Below are 23,490 nucleotides of genomic sequence, written 5' to 3' on the forward strand. Positions count from 1 at the left end.
GCTTCTCACTTCTTAAACATGCACCGGTTCCTGCCCCCAGCAGCTGGCAAATCCTTCCCTCCTCCAGCTCCTGTCCAACTTGGACAAAGCTACTGCAGAGAATCCCCTCAAGCAAGGCAGTCCTAAGGGAGGGATGGTTGCTTGGAGAACCCCTGTTGCCGTGCATCTGATTTCACTCCTAAGTATGACACCAGGATGCTTCTGGAGGACTATGGCTGTGACCTCCATACAGCTCTTTTTGTCAAGTGCCATTTCATTAAAAAATCAGCCTTTTAACTGTGGACACATTTCAACCTCACCAAATCTGCTAATTATTGACAGTTGGTGAAGAGGAGATTTCACTTGTTCCTCCTGTTAAACTGCATCTAATTAGTAATTACTGGTTCACTGTCATCTTTACTGCAATAATCCCACTGCACATTGGCTCATTAACCTTTTGCTTTTCTAATGCAGCCTGCCAACAAGATGAAGGCTGAAACAGATTGGAAAACAATAGCTCAGTCTTGTATTTTTGATGTTTTTCCTCTTGCCCTGGAGATCTGAACAGAAGATTATTTTAAGAGAAGAATTTCAACTGCAATCACCCTCATTCTTGGTGATGGTTTGTCCTACATCTAGTCGGCTACTAGAAGCCTTTCTGAGCCTATGATGGGCCTGGGTGTCTCTGTCACTGACTCCTCTTCTGGACACTCCAGGTCTGGGGACCAGAGCCCTGTGTACTACCCAGCATGTTGGACCTGGGTTCTTCAGAAGGATTCCTGGACTCTGCAGGTGCAGCACACTGGAAATTTGCACAGCAATTCCTTTTAAATAGAACACGAAGGGGCTGAGTTAATTAAATGTGTGAACAATGAACTCAGAAGGGTAGCCCCTGGCTTATTTACTGGGACGCTGAATGCAATTGATTTTATGCAATTCCCCTTTTCAGTGTGGGACATGTTGCAGATGTTTGTACAGGCAATGCAGAACTGCACTGGAGGGACTGTCAGTGTGTACGTTATAGGTTACAGCACCTGGGCAGGAGGTGCTGTGAGGGGTGCGGGAAACAGTCTGAGATGGGAAGTTAAGCATATTAGCTGGATATCTCTGCAAAAGTGATCAGCAGTAACTTATTTAATGCAAACATGTCTATTGCTGCAATTAGTTTCAGAGAGACCACCACCATACTGAGACGCCCAGGAGAATCCCCACTATATTCCCATATTATTCTAGGCCTGCAGCAGACCCCAGGAGACACAACTCCATTGGTTTACAATTGGGCCCAAGGCAGTTTCAATGCATTAATTTTCCCAAAGCTTGGTTAAGATCAACTCACAGGTAACCAGTCTAACGTCTGTGTAAGCTGTTTTAAGGCTAGATTCTGATTTCACTTGCATTGGTGTTAAATGAGCATAATTCCATTGATTCTGAGGCTCTCTCTAGGTTGCTGAGAATTGTCAGCAAAGGATATGTAAATTGCACAATGCATTTGCATGTCTCCTGCCGACAGTTCTGTCGAGAGAGGTTTTCCCAACATTTGGTCCATCCACGTGGGGCCAAATGGTGGGAAAACTCCCTCTGCTGCCACATCCCTTCTTCCTCATGGAACAAGGAAGACCAGGATGCCAGCAGAAGGCTCCCAACATGGCAGACTTCTGTCGGGAGACCTCTGGTCTCCCGACAGAAGCCTGAAATCTAGACATAGCCTGAGTGATCACTTCTGATCTATGCTAGAGTAAACACAAGCAGAATCAAATCTTAAGGCTCAAAAAATACAGCCACATGACCTGCTTCATAAATCTGCAGAACATGTGGCCAAACTCACCATTTTTCTGAGGTCTTTGGGAGTAGGCAGCCTGACAGGATGGGAAAGCAGAGGTGTGGAGATGGAAATAACTATTAAGGGCTCTGGCTTTCGCATAGGTTGCTGGGGCAGCCCTTTAAATGTGTTTCTTGTATGTTCTGTCCAGTGTTCAGCTCCAGCAATGGGAGTGCCACACAATCAAGGTAAATAAATGAAATGAACAAGGCTCCCCACTTTGGTCCACGAATATAAAGTAAGAACAAAAAGCCACTGAAGCTTCTAAGATGAGAGCTTTCTTGTGAATCAGCCGGTGTGCTCATTTACTCGCTGACGTCAATGGAGTAGTACATGCATGACGGAGTTTGGCTCATTTACTGTTATTTTAAATCAGGGATGGGGAATTTATGGCCTATGGGCTGGATTCAGCTTGGGGCTCCTCCCCCAGCAGCAGGGAGCAGGCTGGGGGAAGGGCAGCTCCAGAAAGCTCTGCCCCTGCACATGCTTGCAGGGACCGCTCCCAGTCACTCTCATTCGCTGGGAATTGTGACCAATGGGAGTGGTAGGGGGTGTTGCTTGCAAGCAGAAGGTGGGGCAGAGCCACCTGCACCGCCCCTGGGAGCTATGTCAGGTAGTTGCCCTAATCCTCTGCCCCTCCACTAAGACCCAACACCCTTGGCCGCCTCCTGCATCCCCCTTCCTGCCCAGACTCCGCACCCCAAATTCTCTCTCACATGCTCCTCCCACCTAGAACCCCCACCCCAGCCAGCTCCTGCAGCCCCCACTCAAACCCCGCATCCCAACTCACTGTGTGCTCATCCTCCCTCCCAGACCTACCACCCCAGGGCTAGCCCTCCTGCCCAGACCCTGCACCCCCAGCTCCCTCCTGCACCCTCCCTCCCACCAGACACGCCCCCCATACCCTACCATCCCCCACTCCTGCACCCCCACCTTCTTTGGCCTGTGCTGTCTCTGGAGCTGACTACCTGGCTTACATTCCTGTTGTCAATCATTTGCTCCACGGACAAGCAAGCTGCCTCTTGTGTTCCATCTATAGCTGCTTTATACCTACTCAGGCACAAATTCTTCTAGCACGGGCCACAGAGGTCCTACCCAGGCGCACAGGAAGGGCTGCTGGCAGAGCCAGTAGAGGGAGCAGATTTCATGGGCCTCTAGTCCACACGCAGAAGCCAAACATATCAAACGTTCAGATCCTGAAGGGATGGGCTTCAAAATTGAGGCTCAGCATTAATGGGCTATGCCAGGCGACCTAGCCAACTCTGTGAAGAAATGGCTTTGAAGAGACTCATTTTAGAAAACTGACCTACTCTGCTCACTTCCTAGGTGCCGAATGCCCTGCAAGCTCATCAGCCATTAAACAGATTGGAATCAAACTCTGCAGGACTAGAGATTACACACGCCATGCGGTACAGGCAAACACTCATTAAAGACTGTGAATCTGACAGGACTCAATATAGAAATGCCCTGTGTCTCAGTTCTCACAGTAGACCCTGCTTTTTCCAAAGCCGAGGGACGAGAGCTGAGACCCCAGTGGTAAGTGATACACCCCTTGCTGTAACCGCTTCCTTTCCCTGACACAATGAGTGGGCAGAGAGTGCATCAGTCTGTTTTAGCAGCTAACCAGCTCTGATTCATGTTTACACTGTAGATAATGTTTTTTGTTTTTTTTTTTTGCTTTTAGAAGGTCACTTTCAATTAATCTTTCTAGCATTTGAAAATTCCTCATTGTTTGCAACTTTAGTAGTCTCTGATGCAAAATAGACCTTAATTTTTTTGTGTAATTTAAACAGAGCTGGGATTGATGTGGCTATTAACATCAATATACCTTGGCAGACCAATATATCAATCACACTCTTCACCCAAGGAGCTCACGGTGCCTTGCTGACATCCATTAGCATTGTTAGGTTCATTTTTCAGGCAGGGAAACAAAGGCACAGAATTTTTTCTTTTAAAGGTTGAAACCTTCACAGAGCCTGTGCAATTTTGGATGCTTCAGCTTCTGGATAACACACTGTACATACCTGTGGCGTGACTGGGTGGCCATCACCTTGGAAATTGGGTTCTAGCTGCTTTAAGATGGAGATCCAAACTATGAGTCACCAATCTGAAGAAGTGGGTCTTACCCACAAAAGCTCATGAATTAATGAATTTGTTAGTCTCTAAGATGCCACTGGACTGTGTGTTACTTGTGAAGCTTCAGACTAGCACAGCTATACGTCTGAGCCTAAATTAGTGGACATTCTTGAAAATTTAAGCATTACTGACTTGTCCAAGGAATTTGGGCCTGACTCATTTCAGTTGCAACTATGACGGGAAATCGTTAAATAGCCCATCTTCTCTGGTCTACATTTTGGTGACCCAAAAAGTGAGAGAACATCAAAGTGGCATTGAAGTGTGGCTTTTGCCTGAAAAGTGATGATTCAAAGTGTTATCTGATGGCGATAGCTGCCACTCTTTGGCTACGTCTACATGAGCCCCAAACTTCGAAATGGCCACGCAAATGGCCATTTCAAAATTTACTAATGAAGCGCTGAAATGCATATTCAGCGCTTCGTTAGCATGCGGGTGGCTGCGGCACTTCGAAATTGACGTGCCTCGCCGCCGCGCATCTCATCCCGACGGGGCTCCTTTTCGAAAGGACCCCACCTACTTCGAAGTCCCCTTGTTCCCATCAGCTCAATTTCGAAGTGCTGCGGCCGCCCGCATGCTAATGAAGCGCTGAATATGCATTTCAGCGCTTCATTAGTAAACTTCGAAATGGCCATTTGCGTGGCCATTTTGAAGTTTGGGGCTCCTGTAGACACGTCCTTTAAGTACAAGCAGACAGTAAGATTTCCAGGTACTTTTTTTCAAATGTGTCATTGGAATGTTTTGGTCCCTGTTTACCTCCCTGCAACTAACACATGTTAAGACTGACCACTGCCCAGCCTAGGAATTCCAAAACAGGAGGGTTGAATCAAGTAACTGTGATGGGAGAAAAATGGGATGGGTAGAGAAGGGAGACCAAACAGGTGCCATGTGTGTCTTTAAACCATATATTTCTTATGGAACTCAGGACTTTCTATTCAATTAATCACTCGTTCAGCCTTTATTGAATCTGATCCAAACCTCAGGAGTGAAATCTTTTGCAATAAACGTAACACAATCACAACCCTCTCTTTTGCTCCCCCATGGAAGATATTGTGGTATGATCCAATCACTGGCTAAAAGAAAAGAAAACCCACGTGGTGACAGAAGATGAACATGCTTTTGTGTGTGCATCCAGCCATTGTTACTGACAATGTAAGCACTGCCATGGGCTGAGCAAGCTGTGACGTACACACCGGAGGCCAAGTATGTTATCAGATCAAGCACCTACTTAAGCCCAGGAGATAATTGCTGGCTCCCAAAGAAGAGGAAGGCCTGGCAGCAAACATTCAACAGAGCAACTGACTTTTGTGAGTCAGTGTGTTCTCTCTGAACCAAACCCACAGCTGTAGGCAGGGCGGGCGGAGGGGGGTTGCTCCAAGGTCCTGGAAGGGGCAGGGCTGGGGCCAGCCAGCCCTCAGCACTGTCTGGAGTATGCCTTGCTGTGGTGCCCCCCCTGCAGTCCTCAGAACCACCTCGACACACTGTGCAATGCTCTGGCAGCGATTTAAAGGGCATGGGGCTCTGACTGCTGACACTCCTGCAGTGGTGCTGGGACAACGGCCCCTATATTCCCCACCCCGCCAGGCCTGGCTGAAGGCATGTCCCAGCTCTCTGAACTCAAAGTCAACATGCCCAGGCTAGCAAAAGCCAGGCTTCCCAGGGACTCGTCTGGCTGGTGGCTCCTCCAAACGGAGGTTTAACATCCTGTTGGCTGTCGAGGTGATCACCTGATAAAAACTTGCCTCCTATTCACTGGGTGAGGCGAACAAGCTGCCACGTTGCAGTGACTTTGACAGAGCTACTGACGGAGTGAGGTAATACCCCCCCACTTCATGCTGTGCAGGGGATACACAGTAGACATGCACTGACCTCCGACATCTGTGGAAAGAGACTGATGGCCAAGGGAAGAGCCAGGCCAAAGGCCCCGAGGCACACAAGGCCTTGCACTGGAAGAACCATCCGGGGACGGGACCGCAGGAGAGACGTTCTGTAAAGAGGAGCGAGGCTCTGTTAGCCAGACGGTCACACCAAGTCACCACATCGCAGCGAGTGCTGCTGCTCTGCTAGGACTGCATGAGGAGCATCCCCCTATCTGAGACTGACTCCAAACCCCACCTTGCGAGCCCACTGTTGCCTGGGTTCAGGACGCCAAACCCTCTCACTACTAAAACATTCAAAGGAAAGAAAGGACTCGGTCTCTGGCCCTTGCTCATGTCGTGTGGCACCCTGCTTTTGGAGTGGTCCTAATGCAATCAAGGGGGCCCCACTTGCAGAGGGCAATCCTACTCAGGCTGCACCACAATCTGTCCCACAGGAAGCTATGCGCAGACATGGGACTCATCCTACAGAACTGAGCAGCTCCTTTGAGTCAGGGCCAGGCAAAATACAACCCCGCAGGCCACATCTGCCCTGCCAAGCCACCAGATGCGGCCCAGGGATGCCGTGGGGAGTCTCAGGCAGACTCTGTGCCTGCCCTTCCCCTGCCACGCAGAAAAGTGGCTGCGGGGCCTTATTTTTCAACCGTGTCTTTGTTGGAAGTGTGCTGCCCAATGTGCGCCACAAGGACTTCCGGGGACAAATCTGACGGTTCTTTGAACTGCAGTGAGATGAGCCACTCCAATTCTGTCCCCAGGAACTGCAGGAGAACTTGGCAGGCCTTGTGAGCACAAAGGGGGAATTGCAGGAAGGCTCAGGAACCTAATCAGCTCTCCATCTGCATCCTCCCTGCAAAGTGGACGGATTACTGGTGCAAGTGAAAGCAGAACATCGGCTCGAACTTGCAGACCTAGCCAGGTCTGCTAGCCTGGCTTAAAAGCACCACCAAACTCAGGTGAGAGGGCTTTGTATGTGGACAGGAAGGGGGTTAGGGACAAGCCTGAGCTAATTCTATACTACGGGTCTCTACTGCAAAGACAGTCTCTGTCCCAAAGAGCTTAAAATCTCAACTGCAAGACAGACCAAGGGTGGGAGGGGAGTGAAGGTCTGGCCAAGGGAAGGGACTCATCCCAGGTCACCCAGCAGGTCAGTGGTGGTGTAGGAAACAGACCCATGTTCTCCCGCGTGCCAGTCCAATGCCTGTCCTGCCCTTCAGTTAAATCAACACCCAGGGCTTTTCACATTTCTTTTACTATAGGTTGAACCTCTCTAGTCTGGTACTCCCTCTTTCAGCAACATCCATGGCTAGCTAGATGACCACTTATCACGAGTGTGGCCAAGTTTCTTGCGGTCCCATAAAGTTTGTTTCCAGCCACCGGTCCTGGCTCTCAGTGTTCTGTGCTGTTATTTAGCTGTAATTTGCCCCTAAAAGTCTTCCAAGAGCCCAGTAAGCAGGGCAAGTGTTGGAAATGCTGTTAGACAATATTGACCTCCTGTGGTCCAGCAAATTCTCTCATCTGTCACTAGTCTGGTCCTGATCGCGCTGCACAAGAGAGGTTCAATCTGTATTTGTCTCTCTGATCAGCCTGGCTGTGAGCACCACCACACTGTAAGATCACACACAGCAGCAGGGTGAACAACTCTCGCCATCAAGAGGCAAGGCTAGTGGAGCACCTGAGGTTCTCTGAGTCTCGCTAAGGTGACAGTTGAAAGCTATGTTTTTATTTTTGCTTTGAGTAAAGCTCAGGAAAAACAGGTCCAGATTCTGTGCTAGTGTAAATCAGCCCTAGCTCCTTTGTTCTCCAGAGCCATAACACCTAACTGATGGTGAGTGAAAACAGCAGTGCTCCGTGTAAAGGTCATATTGTGCAAGCTGGGAGGGTATTATCCAATGTTCATCCATTCTGGGGTCAGTAACCTGGAAGAAGTTTCTAAACCCAATCTGGGTAGTTTATGCTACAGGCAGAATTCCTGCTGACACCAGCAGGAGTCATGTCTGAGTAAGAGATTCAGCATTGATCCCTTAACCATAATATAACAAAGTTATAACATTATCCTACTGGAAACTGAGACTTCAAGCATTGCTGGCCAGGAAAAGCAGACAATGGATCCCCTCTCTGAGAGAGAAGATTGCTGGAATTGATGCATTCAACTCGAGCTTAAAAAGTCTTCATCCATTAGAGCCCTTGTTGAGAGACTGGCCTCTTTCCGGCTTCCCGGGAATACAGTTTAGAACCCAAACATCATGGCTTACACCACCTTGGCATTTTAATTTGGAAGCTGCCCCCTTTTTAATTACTGCCCTGTTGGGGTCCTTATAATCACCCAAGTAAAAACTAAACTAATTTAAAATGATCACTGGTACAGTTCCCAGGTGTGACTTCCAGGAGTGTTTTAAACTCAGGCCAGTTCAAATTACAATGGCTATAACCTCCTAATTAAGAAGAGTTATGGCTTGATTTAAAGGGAAAAAAAAACCTAATTAACACTTGAAGTGTAATGTCTTAATTGGGACTGAGATTCTAAAATTTGTGAAGTTCTGTATAAATGATTCATAATTAGTTGAGAGGATCATTTTTCTTCCGCACTTAGAATCTTTGTCCTCAAATCAGTTCTCAAAATAACATTTATCTAAATATTGTCCTCTGCATTTTGCAGAGAGGAAAATGGAATGCTATTTAGTACCACAAAACCTCCCCCGCCCCCCAAGCAAAATCTACATCTGATTTCAATGTTTAGATGTTCCACAATCTCTTGTTTGCATCTCTTGTCAATTTCCTGGCCATAGGGTTTTACGTGATTTCAGGCATTTCAATCTGAATTTTCTGGTGGTGTAATTGTAGGGGTCCTGACCCACATAGGGGTTGTGGGGACAGGGGGTTGTAAGATTTTTTGGGTAGGGTGGTGGAAGTATTGCTGCCCTTACTTCTGCAGGTGGTGTTGTGCCTTCAGGTTGGGCAACTGGAGATTGGTGGTTCTTGGCCAGAAGTCCAGCTCTAAAGGCAGGGCTGCCACAAGCAGCGGCACAGAAGGATGGTGTGGTATGATACTGCCACCCATATTTGCGCACTGCAGCTGTTACTCTTTTGCTGCCCAGCTCTGAAGGCTGCATAGAAGTAAGGGTGGCAATACCATGACAACCCCACCCCCAGTAACCTTGCAACCCCCTCTGGCAACTCCCTTTTGGGTCAGGACCACTCACGGTGGGAAACATTACTGCCCCGTGAAATTGGCATGATATAGGGCAGCAGCTCTCAAGCTGCGGCCCACAGATCCTGAGGGTATTTACTGTCCCTGCTGATCAAGGACCAGGGAAACAGCTCAGCCGCAGGTGCAGGGGGGATGGGTGGGTTTGGGGAGAGGCAGAAAGAGGTGGGGAAGAGAAGGGGCAGGACTGAGTGGGGGCAGGAGGAGGGGTAGAAATGGAAGCAGAGCCTGGAAATCCAGAAATATTTTTAAACCAAAGTTGGGGTCCTTGGGATGATGTAGGATAAAAGCATACACAAGACCAGATTTCACCATGGGAAACCAGATTTCATGGGCTGTGATGCCTTTTCCATGGCTGTCAAGTTAGTAGGACCCTGCTCACACATGATGTAAGAACTAATTCACTGTTTGTGGAATACTGAACTAGTTTATCTTCCAGTAAATAAACTGGAAGCCTTGTTCAGCTGGTAGGTCACAGGAATGGAAGTTGACGCCTAGTTCCTTTTAACAGGTTTGCCATACTGAGACAACGTCTACACTTAAAACGACCCAGCGGCATGGCTGCCCTGCTGTAATAGTTCAGCACGGACATTACAGCAACAGGAGGGATCCTCCTGCTGTTGTAGTTAATTCAGCTCCCGAGAGACAGTAACTAGGTCCACAGATGCTGAAATTATGGGTGGGAGGAGGGATTGCTGCACCTCCTGATTAAAAGTAGCAATCACAAACCCTATATGTGATTTCTGCCTTCAGCACTGCCATGATAAAAGTTGCAGCACCACCGGCTAGGTTGGCAGGAGAATTCTTGTATTCACCTAGCATCATCTGCACCATGCATTAGATCAGCTTTTAACTCTACCCCTGAGAGACGTACTTCCCTTAGCCATTGCAACTTCTCAGTGGAGGCCACCCTGACGTGCTTTGGATCAGATTGCAGTAATGCTACTCCCATAGAAAGAAGAGCCGTCCCAGTAAAATCAAGGGGGAGCTATTTGCGAAGTCTGATGCAACTCAGTGCAAAACAGGGATATCCCACCAGAGCACCGTGTAGCTCAAAATATGTCAGACCAGCACCGGGTCTTCCAAAGTGGCCTCTAATTCCGAGCTGCTCCAGTTTTTCGGTCCTCAGCATTTGATGCGCTGAGCCCAGTACCTTGCTGCCTCGCATTGTGAGTTTTTGATTACACCAGTGGAAATAGATTGTGACACACTAGCAAATCAGAACAGTAGTGTTACACCCACTTTGCACTGGGGCAAAGAACACCCCAGTGACATGGCTATGGTGAACCGGACCCAGCGTTCCTAAACTGGCCATCCAAACACAAAGCACTTAGCATTGGAAGCTGCCTGTGAAAACACGGGCCTTGACTCTTCTGCTCCTCCGCTGAGGCTCCTGAAAAAATGACGGTTTCAGCCCCATTTCTGAGCACACATTGTAGTGCGTTTGCCTCACACCCGACTGCAAAGAACGTTTGTAAACTGATCTTTGGAGGAAAGGCACTACGTATGTGCAAAGTATCTCTCCTCCTGCCATTGCCACCACTTCTCTCCTTCTGTCTGTCTCTCTCCCTTTCTTTTTAAGCCTTGTCTGTCTACTCCCCCTCAAAATCCCCTAGTGCCTACTTTTTATTTTCCATCTTGCTGCTGACGCACAGAAGATACTAGCCAGCCAATGACACAGTGAGGAGCGTCTGGCTCATTGATCTCAGGTGTAAATTATTATTCTGTGATAGATGTATTTAAAACAGAAAAACCTTAAAGATCACATTTACATATATGTGTGTGTGTATATATATATATAAAAATATATATATATATATCAACTTATGCAGACAGTACATCTGCTCCACAGACACAGTGTGTTGTAGATCTTGTAAATACACCTTCATTCAACTTTCATCACATTGTTCATTAGTGATTTAAATTTTGCATAATTTGGCAGCTGCCTCTGGTGTTTTTCAGGAGGTACTGTAATTTATTCCATATGGAAGTCACTTGGTGTACTAAAAAGGAGATATCAGGTTCAGTGAACCAGAGCTGTATTTGCCTAGAAGAAGGTGTTAGATGCTAAACTAAATATGACAGGAGTTAACTGAAATCTCCCAACTGGCAGATTCTGTGGGTTTTGTTGTGTTTAATATAAACAGGATCATAGCTAATACATACAGCATGAGAGACACTCAGTTATCATGGGACAGGACAACTATGCTAATTTATTGTGGGTTAAAAACCTGAGGTAGATCACAGGCAGGAGGGGGCGACTCAGAGCCTCTTGTTAAAACTGCCCCTACAAATAAAGGAAAGCATGGAGTGATCTTCCTGTCCCTGATGGAAGTGTCCCAGGTCTGGATCCTGTTAACCCATCCTTGCCCGAAGCAACTTATCCTAGAGATCAGACCAATCTATCTGAAGAAACACATTTATTTTGCCAGCTTGATGGTCTCTATTTTCAAAATCAGCTCCCAGGGGAAGCTTCCCCCATGTGCCCTGCATGCCCCCACTGCTCTCCATGAGGGCCACTCAGTGGAATGCTGTGCTTTGTCAGCAATAAGACAGCTGTCAGGGGAGTGAAGGACTCCAGGGTTTTCCTTTTAAAAGAAAAAACAGCTTCGACTTACAACAGGAGGTAACCTCAGCATGGTATGGGTGCCCATGGATGGGATGCTATCAGGTGAGCCCATTTCGCTACACATTTTGAGACCCATCATGTGATAAGCTGGGCTGGAGAGGTGATTAACAGATGATGAAACGCTCATCTCCAGAGCAGTATAACTTGGCCACTCTTTGCATTCCCTTTAGCACTCGGCCAACGTTACCAGCCTTATCAGACCACCAGTCAGTTTCACACACAGTCATCCTGTGCCTTCTTTCATGTGGCTGGCATGCACGTTAAGACCTCCTGGAGCATACCCATAGGGCCCCGCCCCTGCCTGTATTTAAATCCCTCTTGAAGACCCACTTTTGTTAGGCTACCTGCAGCGAACTGAGCTGTTTGTAGACAAATTGCTTGTTTTGTTGTTCCCCCTTTTCCTCACCTCTATGTACTCGTCTGTCTGCTTGTCTTCAGATGGGAGCTCCTTGGGACAGAGGCCAGCTCTGCAGAGTGCTTGGAAAGCTCTGAGCATGCACTGGGTATCACCAAAAATAAATGGTTTTAAACCACTCTGTTGGTGCCTTGCCCAAACAGTGGCTTGAGAGGATTTTAAATGATGTATTAAACATTATAAAATGGCACTCATCTGCTTTCATTGCAGAATAAAGTATATTTTGGGTAAAACAACTTGACCAGCATCTTTTAACTTTGTGATCTCTGCTTTCTGTGCTACACTAAGGTGATGCAGCTGGTATAAGGCCTTAAGCCCTTAGCAAACTCCCACTGGCACAGAACACTACTGCACATTTCCTCCACAACACCAGAACATCACACCTGCCCTTCACTCCCTGCACTACCAAATCAAGTTCAAGGTCTCAGTCTGTACCTTCAAACCACTCAACAGCCTGGGCCGCACTTATATTAAGAGCATACATCCTCCAGGTGGAGACTATATCATAGAACTGGAAGGGACCTTTGGCCATCATCAAGACTAGCCCCTGGACTCACGGCAGCACCAAGCACCATCTAGATTGGGGGTGGGAGAACCCCAGCCTGCAGTCCAGATGTGGCCTGAGGCTTGCCTGGATTTGGCCCCTGATGTTTGGGACTCCCCTCCCTGGCATCTGATCTGTGGTGGGTGGGAGATGCGAAGCTCCAAGCCTTGTGGACTGGAGTCAGGCAAGCCGGGGTCTGATCTGGGCTCCTGCTTCCTTCACCTTCTCTCCCATTCAGACCCCAAACACCCACCCCCACAAGCTCTTGCACCCTTCCTCCTGCCCAGACCCCATACCTGCTCCCCAGCACCCCCCTCCCACAAACTGAACTCTGAACTCCCCTATTTTTGGTCCTGCCCAGGGCCCCCAGAGGAGCTAATCTGGACTGGGGGAAGGCCTGAAATCCACACCCTCACCCATTGTGTTGGCGCATGAGGGCAATAAGGTATCAGTCAGGGGCCACATCTGCAAGGGTTTAGGGTTTTTTTTTTTTGGGGGGGGAGGCTTCTCACTTTTACATGGCCCCCCAACTGATTTTTCTGTGGGTCACTGGCCCTTGGCTCAAAAAAGGTTCCTTACCCCGATCTAGATCATAGTCAATGACCTTTCTCCTCTGGCAAAATGGCACTCTCCGCAATAAGGTGAAGCTTGTCTGTGCAGGAGACAGTTTTCTCAGGGACCTATCCAGGACCACAAAATGACCTCAGAACTGCTGTGAACCTCACCACTTTCCGTTCTAAGTGCTACGAACATTTCACTGACCTTTTAGTCGCGAACAGAAATATAAAGCAACGTGCATATGTGCATATGTATGCGAGTATAAACCCTCCAACAGATAACACTTTGCTGCACACACTTCTCCCCTGGGAAGAGGATGGGAACACAAAAAATGTGGGAGGTGTGTAGTCACATTGCTTAATGCTCTACTGGAAGGCATTATGATACTCCAGCAATGAGGGTGGTAGATGTAAGCAGAGGAAGATGCCTGTGCATGACTTCTCTTAGCGCTACAGCCACCACACGGGTTCTTGTCGGATAAAAGGCTCAGGTCCAATCGCATGGGATCCATAGTGGCTGGGAGTCTCCTGTCCCCTGTGGCCTTTCTCCGCCTTCACAGCTGTTGTAGCACTACCCTGGCTATCCTCCACTTGTTCTGCCATTGAGGACTTTTGGGATCATTCCTCATCTGGACCCTCCCCCTTGACCTTGCTGCCATGGATGACCCTGCTGGGAGTTCGAGAATCCCTACAGCATCGATCTTGGATTCCTTTGAACACACAATCCCACTCACCACAACAAGGTGATGATCTGGAGAGTGAGAGTAGAAGAACCAGTATAGAACAGAACAACTAGAATCCTCGATCTGAACAAATCAAACCAATAGTTCTACTTATCTCCTCAGTATGAAGATTTCCAGTCACCAGTCTCTAGTTCAAGTCTGTTTGCCAAAAGGTTCTGTCACCTTCTTTGGCCTGGTTATGAGAATCCCTCTTTGTTTAACTCAGAAAACAAATTAATTGATTCCCAGTTCTCTTCTATACAGGAACAAACCCCAAGGCACTGGGTTTATCACAGGTCAAGGGAGAGGGGGGGAGGAATTGTTGCATGAGTCCCTGTTGAAATCTTGACACCAACTTTCCACCTCCAAATCCTGCTGAAAGGAGTAACTGCTCCTCAGGTGGGAACAGAAAATAACCCTGCTGCCTAGACCAAAATGACTGAAGTGATAGCAGATTCCCCAGTTCCCAGATGTTTTCAAGGTTATTTTGGGCTCATGCTGGTTGTGCTGGAGACTTAAGTTCATTTGCTATCTACAAAATGGGCACAGCATGGGCAGCTGAAACACCATGGCTGGGTCTGGCACCTGGGCTGTATGTCCGACATACCTGATTTAGGCTGCAAGCTCACGTTGGCCTTTTAAATCCAGAGTTGTGAGATCAACCCTTAAGGAAGCCTTTTCGAGATCTCGGGCAAATAGATTAAAAAAAAAATCTGTCAGGGATGGTGCTTGGTCCTGCCGAGACGGGAGGGGACTGGACTCAATGACCTCTCAAGGTCCCTTCCAGTTCTACGAGATATGTATATCTCCAGATACATCCTGGGCCAAAATCTCTACTGGTATAAACTGGTGCAGTTCCACTGAGTCCAGTGAAGATGTGCCAAGTTATACCCAGCGGAGAATTTGACCACATCTTTGTAAGTTCTGCACACAGTGGTCATGTTTATACCAAACTAATATTCTGCAGCCTTTGAAACACTAACCATTATAACTGCATAAGCAGATCATTTCCTAACAAAAAGCAGTCAAGTAGCACTTTAAAGACTAGCAAAATGGTTTATTAGGTGAGCTTTCGTGGGACAGACCCACTTCTTCAGACCATCAGATCATTTCCTGGGTGACTGAAAAATGGTTAGTGGGACCTGTTCACATTATGGCTTGAATCATACTAGCAATAAATCTTCTGTGATTTCCAGCAGGGTTACCGCTAAACTGGTTTCGTTACCTAGTGTGAACTGGGGATTTAAAGATTTAAGCCAGCCCAAAGCATGGTGTAGGCTAGTCCATTGCGCAACACACAAAACCCGTTCTGAAGATGCTGCCCAGTCCTGTTCCCAATTAACTCAAAGGGAATGTCCAGCAAGGGATGTGATAGAGAACCATGTCAGGCTGGCCACCATGGGCAGTAATTATGCCTGAGAACAAGGTGGTAATCCACGCAATGAACAGGTTCTCATTCTGCTTCTGTGAGAAGCAGGAAACTGGGTACAGGGAACAAGAGGAAGCTGGCAATACGCTGCTGCAACTGATGCTTCGTTGGTGAATCCCTGTGCCTTTCCTTCCTCATTTGCCCATAACCAGAGCACAGTAATAATCATACATGTGTATGAATGATGACCCTATCATGAGATATAAGGAAGATAAATTCATTCCTAGTGTAACACCACTGTAGTCACACTTAGGCTAGCGGTGAGTTTGATATAGTGAGTCTATACCAGAGAAGATGAACCATGAGTTCCCACACCGTCCTCTGTTTTAAAATGATATACAGGTTGAAGGTCTCGTCTGGCACTCTTAGGACCTGACTGGTGCTGAATGAGAGAATTTGCTGGACCACAGAAGATCAATGTTGTCCAGCACATTACCAACACTTCCACTGCTTACTAGGCCCTTAGTCTTCATTGAGGTGTAAATTACAGCTAAATAACAGCACAGAACACTGAGAGCCAGGAATGGTGGCTGTACACAAACTTTATAGGACCACAGGAAACCTGGCCACACTACGTAAGTGGTCATCTGGCTAACTAAAATCATGCTGGATTACGGATGGCGCTGGACGAGAGAGTGCTGGATTAGAGAGGTTCAACATGTGCTTTCATAGATGCAGCTACACTGCATTGCTGTTTTATTAAGGCTGTCTTAACACAGGTTCTTATACAACTTAAATAAGAATACATCTGTGTGAAACAGGAAACATCGTGCTGCTTGCAGAGCACGAGCTGTCTCAAAATAAATGTTGATTCTATAGGTTAGATGCCTCCACATGGCGTCCAGGCAGCAGGAGATGCATGAGACATGGTGAAAGAATGGAACACTGGAGAGCTGAGCAGTGGGAGGTAACATTGAGCTGCCTGAAGAGCAAACAAGGGAGGCCCAGGGAGTTAAAATACGCAGCAGGAGAAGAGACTAGAGACAGCCAAGGGAGCTGAAAAAAATGGCATGAGAGATGAGAGAGGCAGCTGGGGGAGTTAAAACATGCAGATGGAGAAATGCGAGAATGGCTGGGACAGATAAAAGACCTGGAGCCAAGTGGAAAGACGGCGACCAGGAACTGGCCACTAAAATCAACTTCTAAAATATTGGGACAAAAACCCCAACAACACTGTATTAGGTTTGTTTGAAGCTGAAAACCACTGACAGAGATGATGGCCAGATCCTCAGCTGATAGAACACAGCTCCACTGAAATCAAGGAAATAGGAAATTACACCAATTTACATGAGACATCAAGAGTGCCATTTGTAAGAGCCACTTTTCCCACTAAACAAAAACACACCAGAACTCTGAGGACGATCCAGATGGAACTTTGTGAGTCAGGCCCAGGTTTATTTAAAATCACCTTCAGCCATCAAAATAATACGTCATTATTCTTCTCATAATTTTTAAAGTAATATGAGGTTTTTTCAGTAACTCAAGGTATGTATAATACACCTCATATAAGGCAAAAAAACTTTCCCACCATAACCACAATATGACAGTTTGCAGTGTTACTGTAGTCCTATTGGTCTCAGAATATTAGAAGATAAGGTGGGTGAAGTAATATTTTTTATTGGACTAATTCTATTGCTGAAAGAGACAAGCTTTCAAGCTCATACATCTTGCCTCTCAGACAAACAGGAAAGGAGCTAGCAATTTTCCAGTTAAATATTTTTCAATAAAAAGGGCAATTTCTGCAAAATTGAAAATTTTCATTGGAAATTTTTGCTTTTGCCAAAACAATTCAATTTTCCATCAGGAATATTGAAGCAAAATATTTCATTTCAGGTTGGTTACACTCATACTAAAGCATTTCCAGCTGTTGAACTAATCTAATACTTTTTGTTTCAAGCCAATTCAAAATTAAACTGAATCTATTCATGGTACTGTAATGGCTCATGGGAGCTGTAGTTCACAAGTCTCATGCCACCATCTTCTCCTATGGGCCAAGTTCCCTGTCTTGACTATGTATCCCATGACGCAATGCAGCCTCCCCTCTGACCAAGCTTTAGGTACAGCATGGAAGATGATGTCTGGTCAGGCATCAGATTTACTTCTGTGAGGCAATGCAGCAGCACTGGGAGATGCAGTCATATCATCAGGATTACAATCTTGGGAATCTTCCAGTTTCAAAACCCACGTGATTTTTGCAGTTAATAACTTACAAATTGCTACAGATAAATAAATTAATAAAGCATCATAGCACTTGAAAACTGGAGTTACAAGCTTTCAGATGGAATGGAACCATTTTTTTAAAGTACTGATTGTTCTCAAGATAGCAGCAGATAATTTCATGTTGGAACTGCAGAGGGAGGAAAGGAAGGCAGCAATCAGAATAACGCATCACAGTTTTCTAAATCCAGATATTATAACGGAAGAGCTCTGCAAAGGCACAAACGGCAGTGAGCTACATACTTCTCACGGAAAGCTAATGGGAACTGCGGTTAGGTCTAAACAGCAAAGTTATTTTGAAATAACAGCTGTTAGTTCAAAATAACTATCCTAGCATCTACATGATGTAATCACTGTTTTGAAATAAATTTGAAATAGCAGTTGACTTATTTTGAAATTGGTAAACCTCATTTCATGAGGAACAGCACGTATTTTGAAAGAGCTCTTTTGAAATAAGACAGGGAATAGAGCCTATTTCGAAACAAAGCATAAGCCTCTGTGGACATACTTGCATTTTCAAAAGAGGAATACACATAGGAGAAACCAAAATGCAAATGAGGCACTGATTTACATATTTCATGATCATTTGCATAATCTCCTTTTAGAAGAGATTCTTTCAAAAGGAAAAAAGCAGTATAGATGGAGCTCGTTCTCACATAAACCTGATCTTTGAAAAAACCCTTCTCCCCGAAAAGAAATTATGCAAATGAAGCACAAGATATGTAAATCAATACCTCATTTGCATTTTTGATTTCCTCCATTTGCATTCCCTTTCAAAAGAGGAATGAAAGTGTACACATGGTCTCAGGGTGTAGATGATGTATTTTGAAATAGCTAAGTGCTATTCTGAAATGCATTTTTGTGTGTAGCGGTGTTATTTCGAAATAAGCTATTCCTGAATACCTTATTTCAGAACAAAGATACTGTATAGACATATCTTGGGTGTGTATATGCCCAGTGTGTCCTCGACAATCTACTGCATTGTCTGTAAATATTATAAATAAGTAGAAAAGTTATATTTCTGCTAGTCATTATTTAAGCTTTTCATTGCCAATTCAAAGCATTCAAAAATCAAATCAGAGCCCCAAAACCATGAAATTGGCTTAAAAATTATGCGATTTAAAAAAAAATTGGGTTCAATGTGTAGGTTTGGGTGTTTTTTGAGACTTTAGGGGACACTGAGATCACATTTTCAAGCTCTTTTTCGCATCCAGGATGGCTAAAAAAAAAAAAAACACTTAAAAACGAAACCTGAGAATCTCACCTCATTGCTGAACTCAGGACTGGGACTTCAAGAAAAATGACAAATAGGAGACTATTGTATGACTACAAAAAATGTACAATCCCAGCCAATGTCCCCAGTGGAGTCTTTATGGGCCTGATCCTCTCCTGGCGTAAAGCCATGTAGCTTTGCTGACCACCAAATAACCTGGCCTTATACATCTAGTTTCCTTCCTTGCTGGCCCCGAGTGTTATGCCTTGACCTTCCTGCACCGGTCTGAGCTCCTGAAAACTCACTTCTTCCAAAAAGGCCCTTGTTCCTGAGTCTTCCCCTCAGAGTATGGTTACCAAATGAGACAGAGAACGTTTATTCCACTGGTCACTAAAAACCCAAAACCCTGCAAAAAACGTGGAACTGTACAATACACACGTGGGGTATCTTTTGGCTTTCCAGGGAGACTCTTATCTTAGGGCACCCTGTGCTGCCATCCCACAAGCTGTCTGAATGGTGTATTTTTATGGACAGCCAGCTCCTTACAGCAAGAAGGAGCGTCAGGCCATAACGACTGGCCTGAGAAAACCATTGAGCAAAGGCGGATGAACAGCCAGGTCCACGCAACAGGAAAGAACCACAGATTGGCTCGGCCATTGGCTACACATTGGCTACATTGCTACATTGGCTGTTACAGCGCTGTTCAAGGAGCGCAGCGGTGAAAATACTGTTGTGCGTCCACACTGGCAGTTGCCAGCACAGTAGTGTGACCGCATGTGTGGTGTTTGCAGCAGCTTTTGGAGCAGTGCATTCTGTGCAGCTATCCCACAGAGCACCTCTTCCTTTTCCACTGCTGCAGTTTGTGGGAAGGCGGAGTAGAGGCACAGTGCATTCTGGGTCCTGTCCCAATGCCCAGTGGCACATCCCCTGTGTCCCAGCAGTCCCTGAACTTCTGGACACATTTGGTGCCACCTTTCAACAGCTTTTGCGCTGCGCGCTCTGCCTCCTGGGTCTGCGGGAATGGAGCCCCAGCTGTTGGCAAAAATGCTGACTGGTCTCACTAATATGCTACAAATGGCAGTCGAGTTATTCCTACCTTGGCCAAGTGACAATGAGGAGTCCGTACAGTGCATTACAACACAGGATTACTTGTGGCATTCGTGACGGTGCTGACCCCGGTGGAACACCACTTTTGGGCTCAGGAAACAAGCACCGAGCGGTGGGATCGGTTGCAGGTATGAGGAAAGCCACTTGCATGGGAGTGTGCTGAGGTTGGCTCCAACCCACGGACTAATGACATGCAAAGGGAAGCTGCCTTGCTGGAGGAGAAGCACATGGAGATTGCCCTGTGAAAAACGGCTGCTCCAGACAGCTTTTGCTCAATTGCCAATCAGCATGAAGTGGAAAGTCAACTGCTGGACTCACATTGATGGAAGTGTGTAGGGCCAAGCCTATCCCACTCTAAAAGAACATGGCTCCTTGGTGCAGGGGAGAACAGGGGAATTCCTTCGTGCAGGGTCGTACGGTACTCTGGACAGGTGGTGACTTGGGGAGATCACTGTGGGGGAGGACGACAAATTCTTCTGTGAGAGGATAGCTGTTGTCTGGGCCCATACACAGCTTGTCTTTGTGCAGCACTGGTTTCCCCAGCTGACAGCACGGTGGTGAGGGATTGTTAGCCTTAATGGGACAGGAAACACAGCAGCCTTGCCAGCAAATGGCCCAGATGCCTGGCCCAGCAGCTACATGGCACTTTCATTGAGATATCTGAGGCAGATTACCATGAAGCAAGAGATTGCCTCAATGCCCTGCTCAGTGTCTGAGCAGCCCCATGTAGATAGCAGCAACATGCAGACACAAGCCTCCTTTCTGAAATCGTCCCACTCCCAGCAACTCGCTCGAGTGCTTCCAGAAAGCAAACCCACTTCTCCCAGACACATACTCTGATAGCTGTGACTGGCTCGCCTCATTGGGGGTACAAATCAGCTCTCAACTGCAAGCATCTGTAGATGCCGAGTGGTCCTCTGGGTCCTGCTCTGGGTCTCCCTTCCCTCTCAGTATGCTCATCTACGAGTTCCTCCTCCTGGGTCGGTCCATGCTGAGATGGTCCCTGAGCGCCTGAAGTATTCGTGGGGCTTTCAAAGCAGGGGTGGGGCCCCCCAAGTAAAACACGCAGTTCTTTGTAGAACTGGCACATCCTGGGTACAACCTTGGAGCAGTGGTTGCTTCCTTCTTGCCTTGTGGTAGGTGTTTCTTAGCTTCTTCACTTTGACCCCATGCTGCAGTGCATCCCCATCATGCATCTTGAGATTTGCCCATAGGTATCATCAATTCTACAGCTGGAGCGCAGCTGAGACTAGACTGCTTCTTCTCCCTAAATGTTGATGAAGTCCAGCATCTTGGAATGGCTCCAAGCAGGGGATCTCCTGGGGTAAGTCTACATTAGCCAGCTACTTCGAAGTAGCTGGCGCAATGTTGAAATAGCACGCATCGTGTCTACACTCACTGTCCGCTATTTCGACGTTGAAAATCGACGTTAGGGGGCGAGACGTCAAAATCGCTATTCCTATCCAAAGGTAGGAATAATGCCCTACTTCGACGTTGAACGTTGAAGTAGGGCGTGTGTAGACAATCCACATCCCGCTACATCGAAATAGCGGGGTCCTCCACGGCGGCCATCAGCTGAGGGGTTGAGAGACCCTCTGTCCAGCCCCTGCAGGGCTCTATGGTCGCCGCCTGCAACAGCCCTTAGCCCAGGGCTTCTGGCTGCTGCTGCAGCAGCTGGGGGTCCATGCTGCATGCACTGGGTCTGCAACTGGTTGTCGGCTCTGTGGACCTTGTGCTGTGCAGGCCAAGTGTGTCTGGGAAGGGCCCTTTAAGGGAGCGGCTTGCTCTTGCCCCAGAAGGGCTAGTCCAGCCTGTGACCCTGTCCGCAGGCTTTTCTGGCCCCTTATTTCGATGGGGAGCACTTGTGTGTGTGGACACTCCGCATTTCCTTCCGGGGCAGCTCCTTTTGATGTTCCCCGTTGCTACTTTGACATTGAACATCGACAGCACCGACCCTGGAGGACGTGTAGACAATACGTGTCGAAGTAGCCGATTTCAATGTCCTTACTTCGAAATAGGCTACTTCGATGTAGTGTGCTAGTGTAGACGTAGCCCTGGTGTGTGGAGCAGGCCTGCCCAGCTGCAAAGATGTGGTGAAAACACAACATATTGCCAAGCAAACAGGAAGGGATCTTTCAAATTTCAAAAGGAAAGCAAAGGGCAGCTCTGAGGGTTGGTCACCTGAGAGCAAGGCAGTAGAGTTGATCAGAGAAGCAAGAAGAGGCATTGTGGGAAAGGTGTGGGAGGCTGGTCAAAACACAGTACTATCACCAGGGTGTCCACGTTGGCACCCCAGCACTTTATCCAGAACACAAGGCTGAAAGAATTGGGCTTGTTTAGTTTGGAAAAGAGAAGATTGAGGGGAGGCATGATAGCAGTTTTCAGGTATCTAAAAGGGTGTTATAAGGAGGAGGGAGAAAACTTGTTCATCTTGGCTTCTGAGGATAGAACAAGAGGCAATGGACTTAAACTGCAGCAAGGGAGGTTTCGGTTGGACATGAGGAAAAAGTTCCTAACTGTCAGGGTGGTCAAACAGTGGAATAAATTGCCAAGGGAGGTTGTGGAATCTCCATCACTGGAGATATTTAAGAACAGGTTAGTTAGATGTCTGTCAGGAATGGTTTAGACAGTACTTGGTCCTGCCATTGGGGCAGGGGGCTGGACTCGATGGCCTCTCGAGGTCCCTTCCAGTCCTAGTGTTCTATGATTCTATGAAGCTCTGTGCTTCTCACAGAGGTGGTTTACCTAGAGCTCAGAAACTGGGGAATTAGTGAACACTAAGGGCCTTGCCAGTGGGGACACCTTGAAAACTATGGCACAGGACATGATTTTCTGCACAGTTACTTGCCAGTGTAGACATGGCCTTAGACTGGTGGGAGAAGATCACTACACCTCAGCAAATGCAGGCTGGAGTCAGTGGTACTTAAAGGATGATGGACATAATGGGAAAAGGGGACATGCCAGGTAGGGCCCAAGAAGGTAATGGTGGAAATGGGCAGAAGGTGCCTACTACCGGACCAGAGGAAGATATTTTAAGTGATGCCAGAATCCCAAGATTTGGCTGGGACACTTGGGTTTACAGCTGGATATTGGATAAAGGAGATCAAAAGTTTCATAAGATCATTAAACCACCTTGCATATATCGTACAATGTGCTAGTTTTACATCTCATCAAACAGCACAGACGTCTTATGTGACATGAGTCCTGAGTTCAATTCCAAGCTCTGCTACTGGCCTTCTGGATCATGTTGGGCAAGTCACTTCTGCTCCCTTTGCCTCAGTTTCCCTAGGTATAAAATAGGAATAATAAGACTGAGGTCCATTGTAAAGCACTTTGAGTACTACCGATGAAATGTACGTGCCATGAGTACTCACAGCATGTCTGTTAGGAAAGTACCAAGCACAAGATTGACATTATGGAAATAACAGCAGAGAGTCAGGAAGGGTTTGTAGCTAAGGCAGGGACTCTGTGACATTGGGCAAGCCATTGAAGGGTTGCTCACATGCAGAAATTATTCCATAGATAGGTGGGGTGAGATTTTAAAGCACAACAGCTGTTCTGGAATAGTTCCATATGTGGACACACTTATTCCAAATTAACTTAATTCATAGTGGAATTAGTCTGGTCAGTTTCCCCATGCAGTC

The 23,490-nt window shown here is 46.9% G+C and overlaps 1 protein-coding gene across 4 annotated transcripts in view; it reads right to left on the reverse strand.

Annotated features, from left to right (window-relative positions):
- SFXN5 (sideroflexin 5) overlaps nucleotides 1-23,490 on the reverse strand; it is a 208,032-nt gene that overhangs the window by 46,477 nt on the left and 138,065 nt on the right. For 2 of the 4 annotated variants that reach the window (XM_074992204.1, XM_074992208.1), the window contains exon 13: nucleotides 5,801-5,918. The exons of 1 other annotated variant lie outside the window; for it this stretch is intronic. In XM_074992204.1, coding sequence (XP_074848305.1) covers nucleotides 5,801-5,918 — 118 coding nt within the window. Of the gene's footprint in view, nucleotides 1-5,800; nucleotides 5,919-16,526; nucleotides 23,132-23,490 lie in introns of those variants that run through there. One more of the 4 variants, XM_074992207.1, reaches the window with a different exon arrangement.

The sequence above is a fragment of the Carettochelys insculpta genome, chromosome 4 (genome assembly GCF_033958435.1).
Source record: "Carettochelys insculpta isolate YL-2023 chromosome 4, ASM3395843v1, whole genome shotgun sequence".
NCBI lineage: Eukaryota > Metazoa > Chordata > Testudines > Carettochelyidae > Carettochelys > Carettochelys insculpta.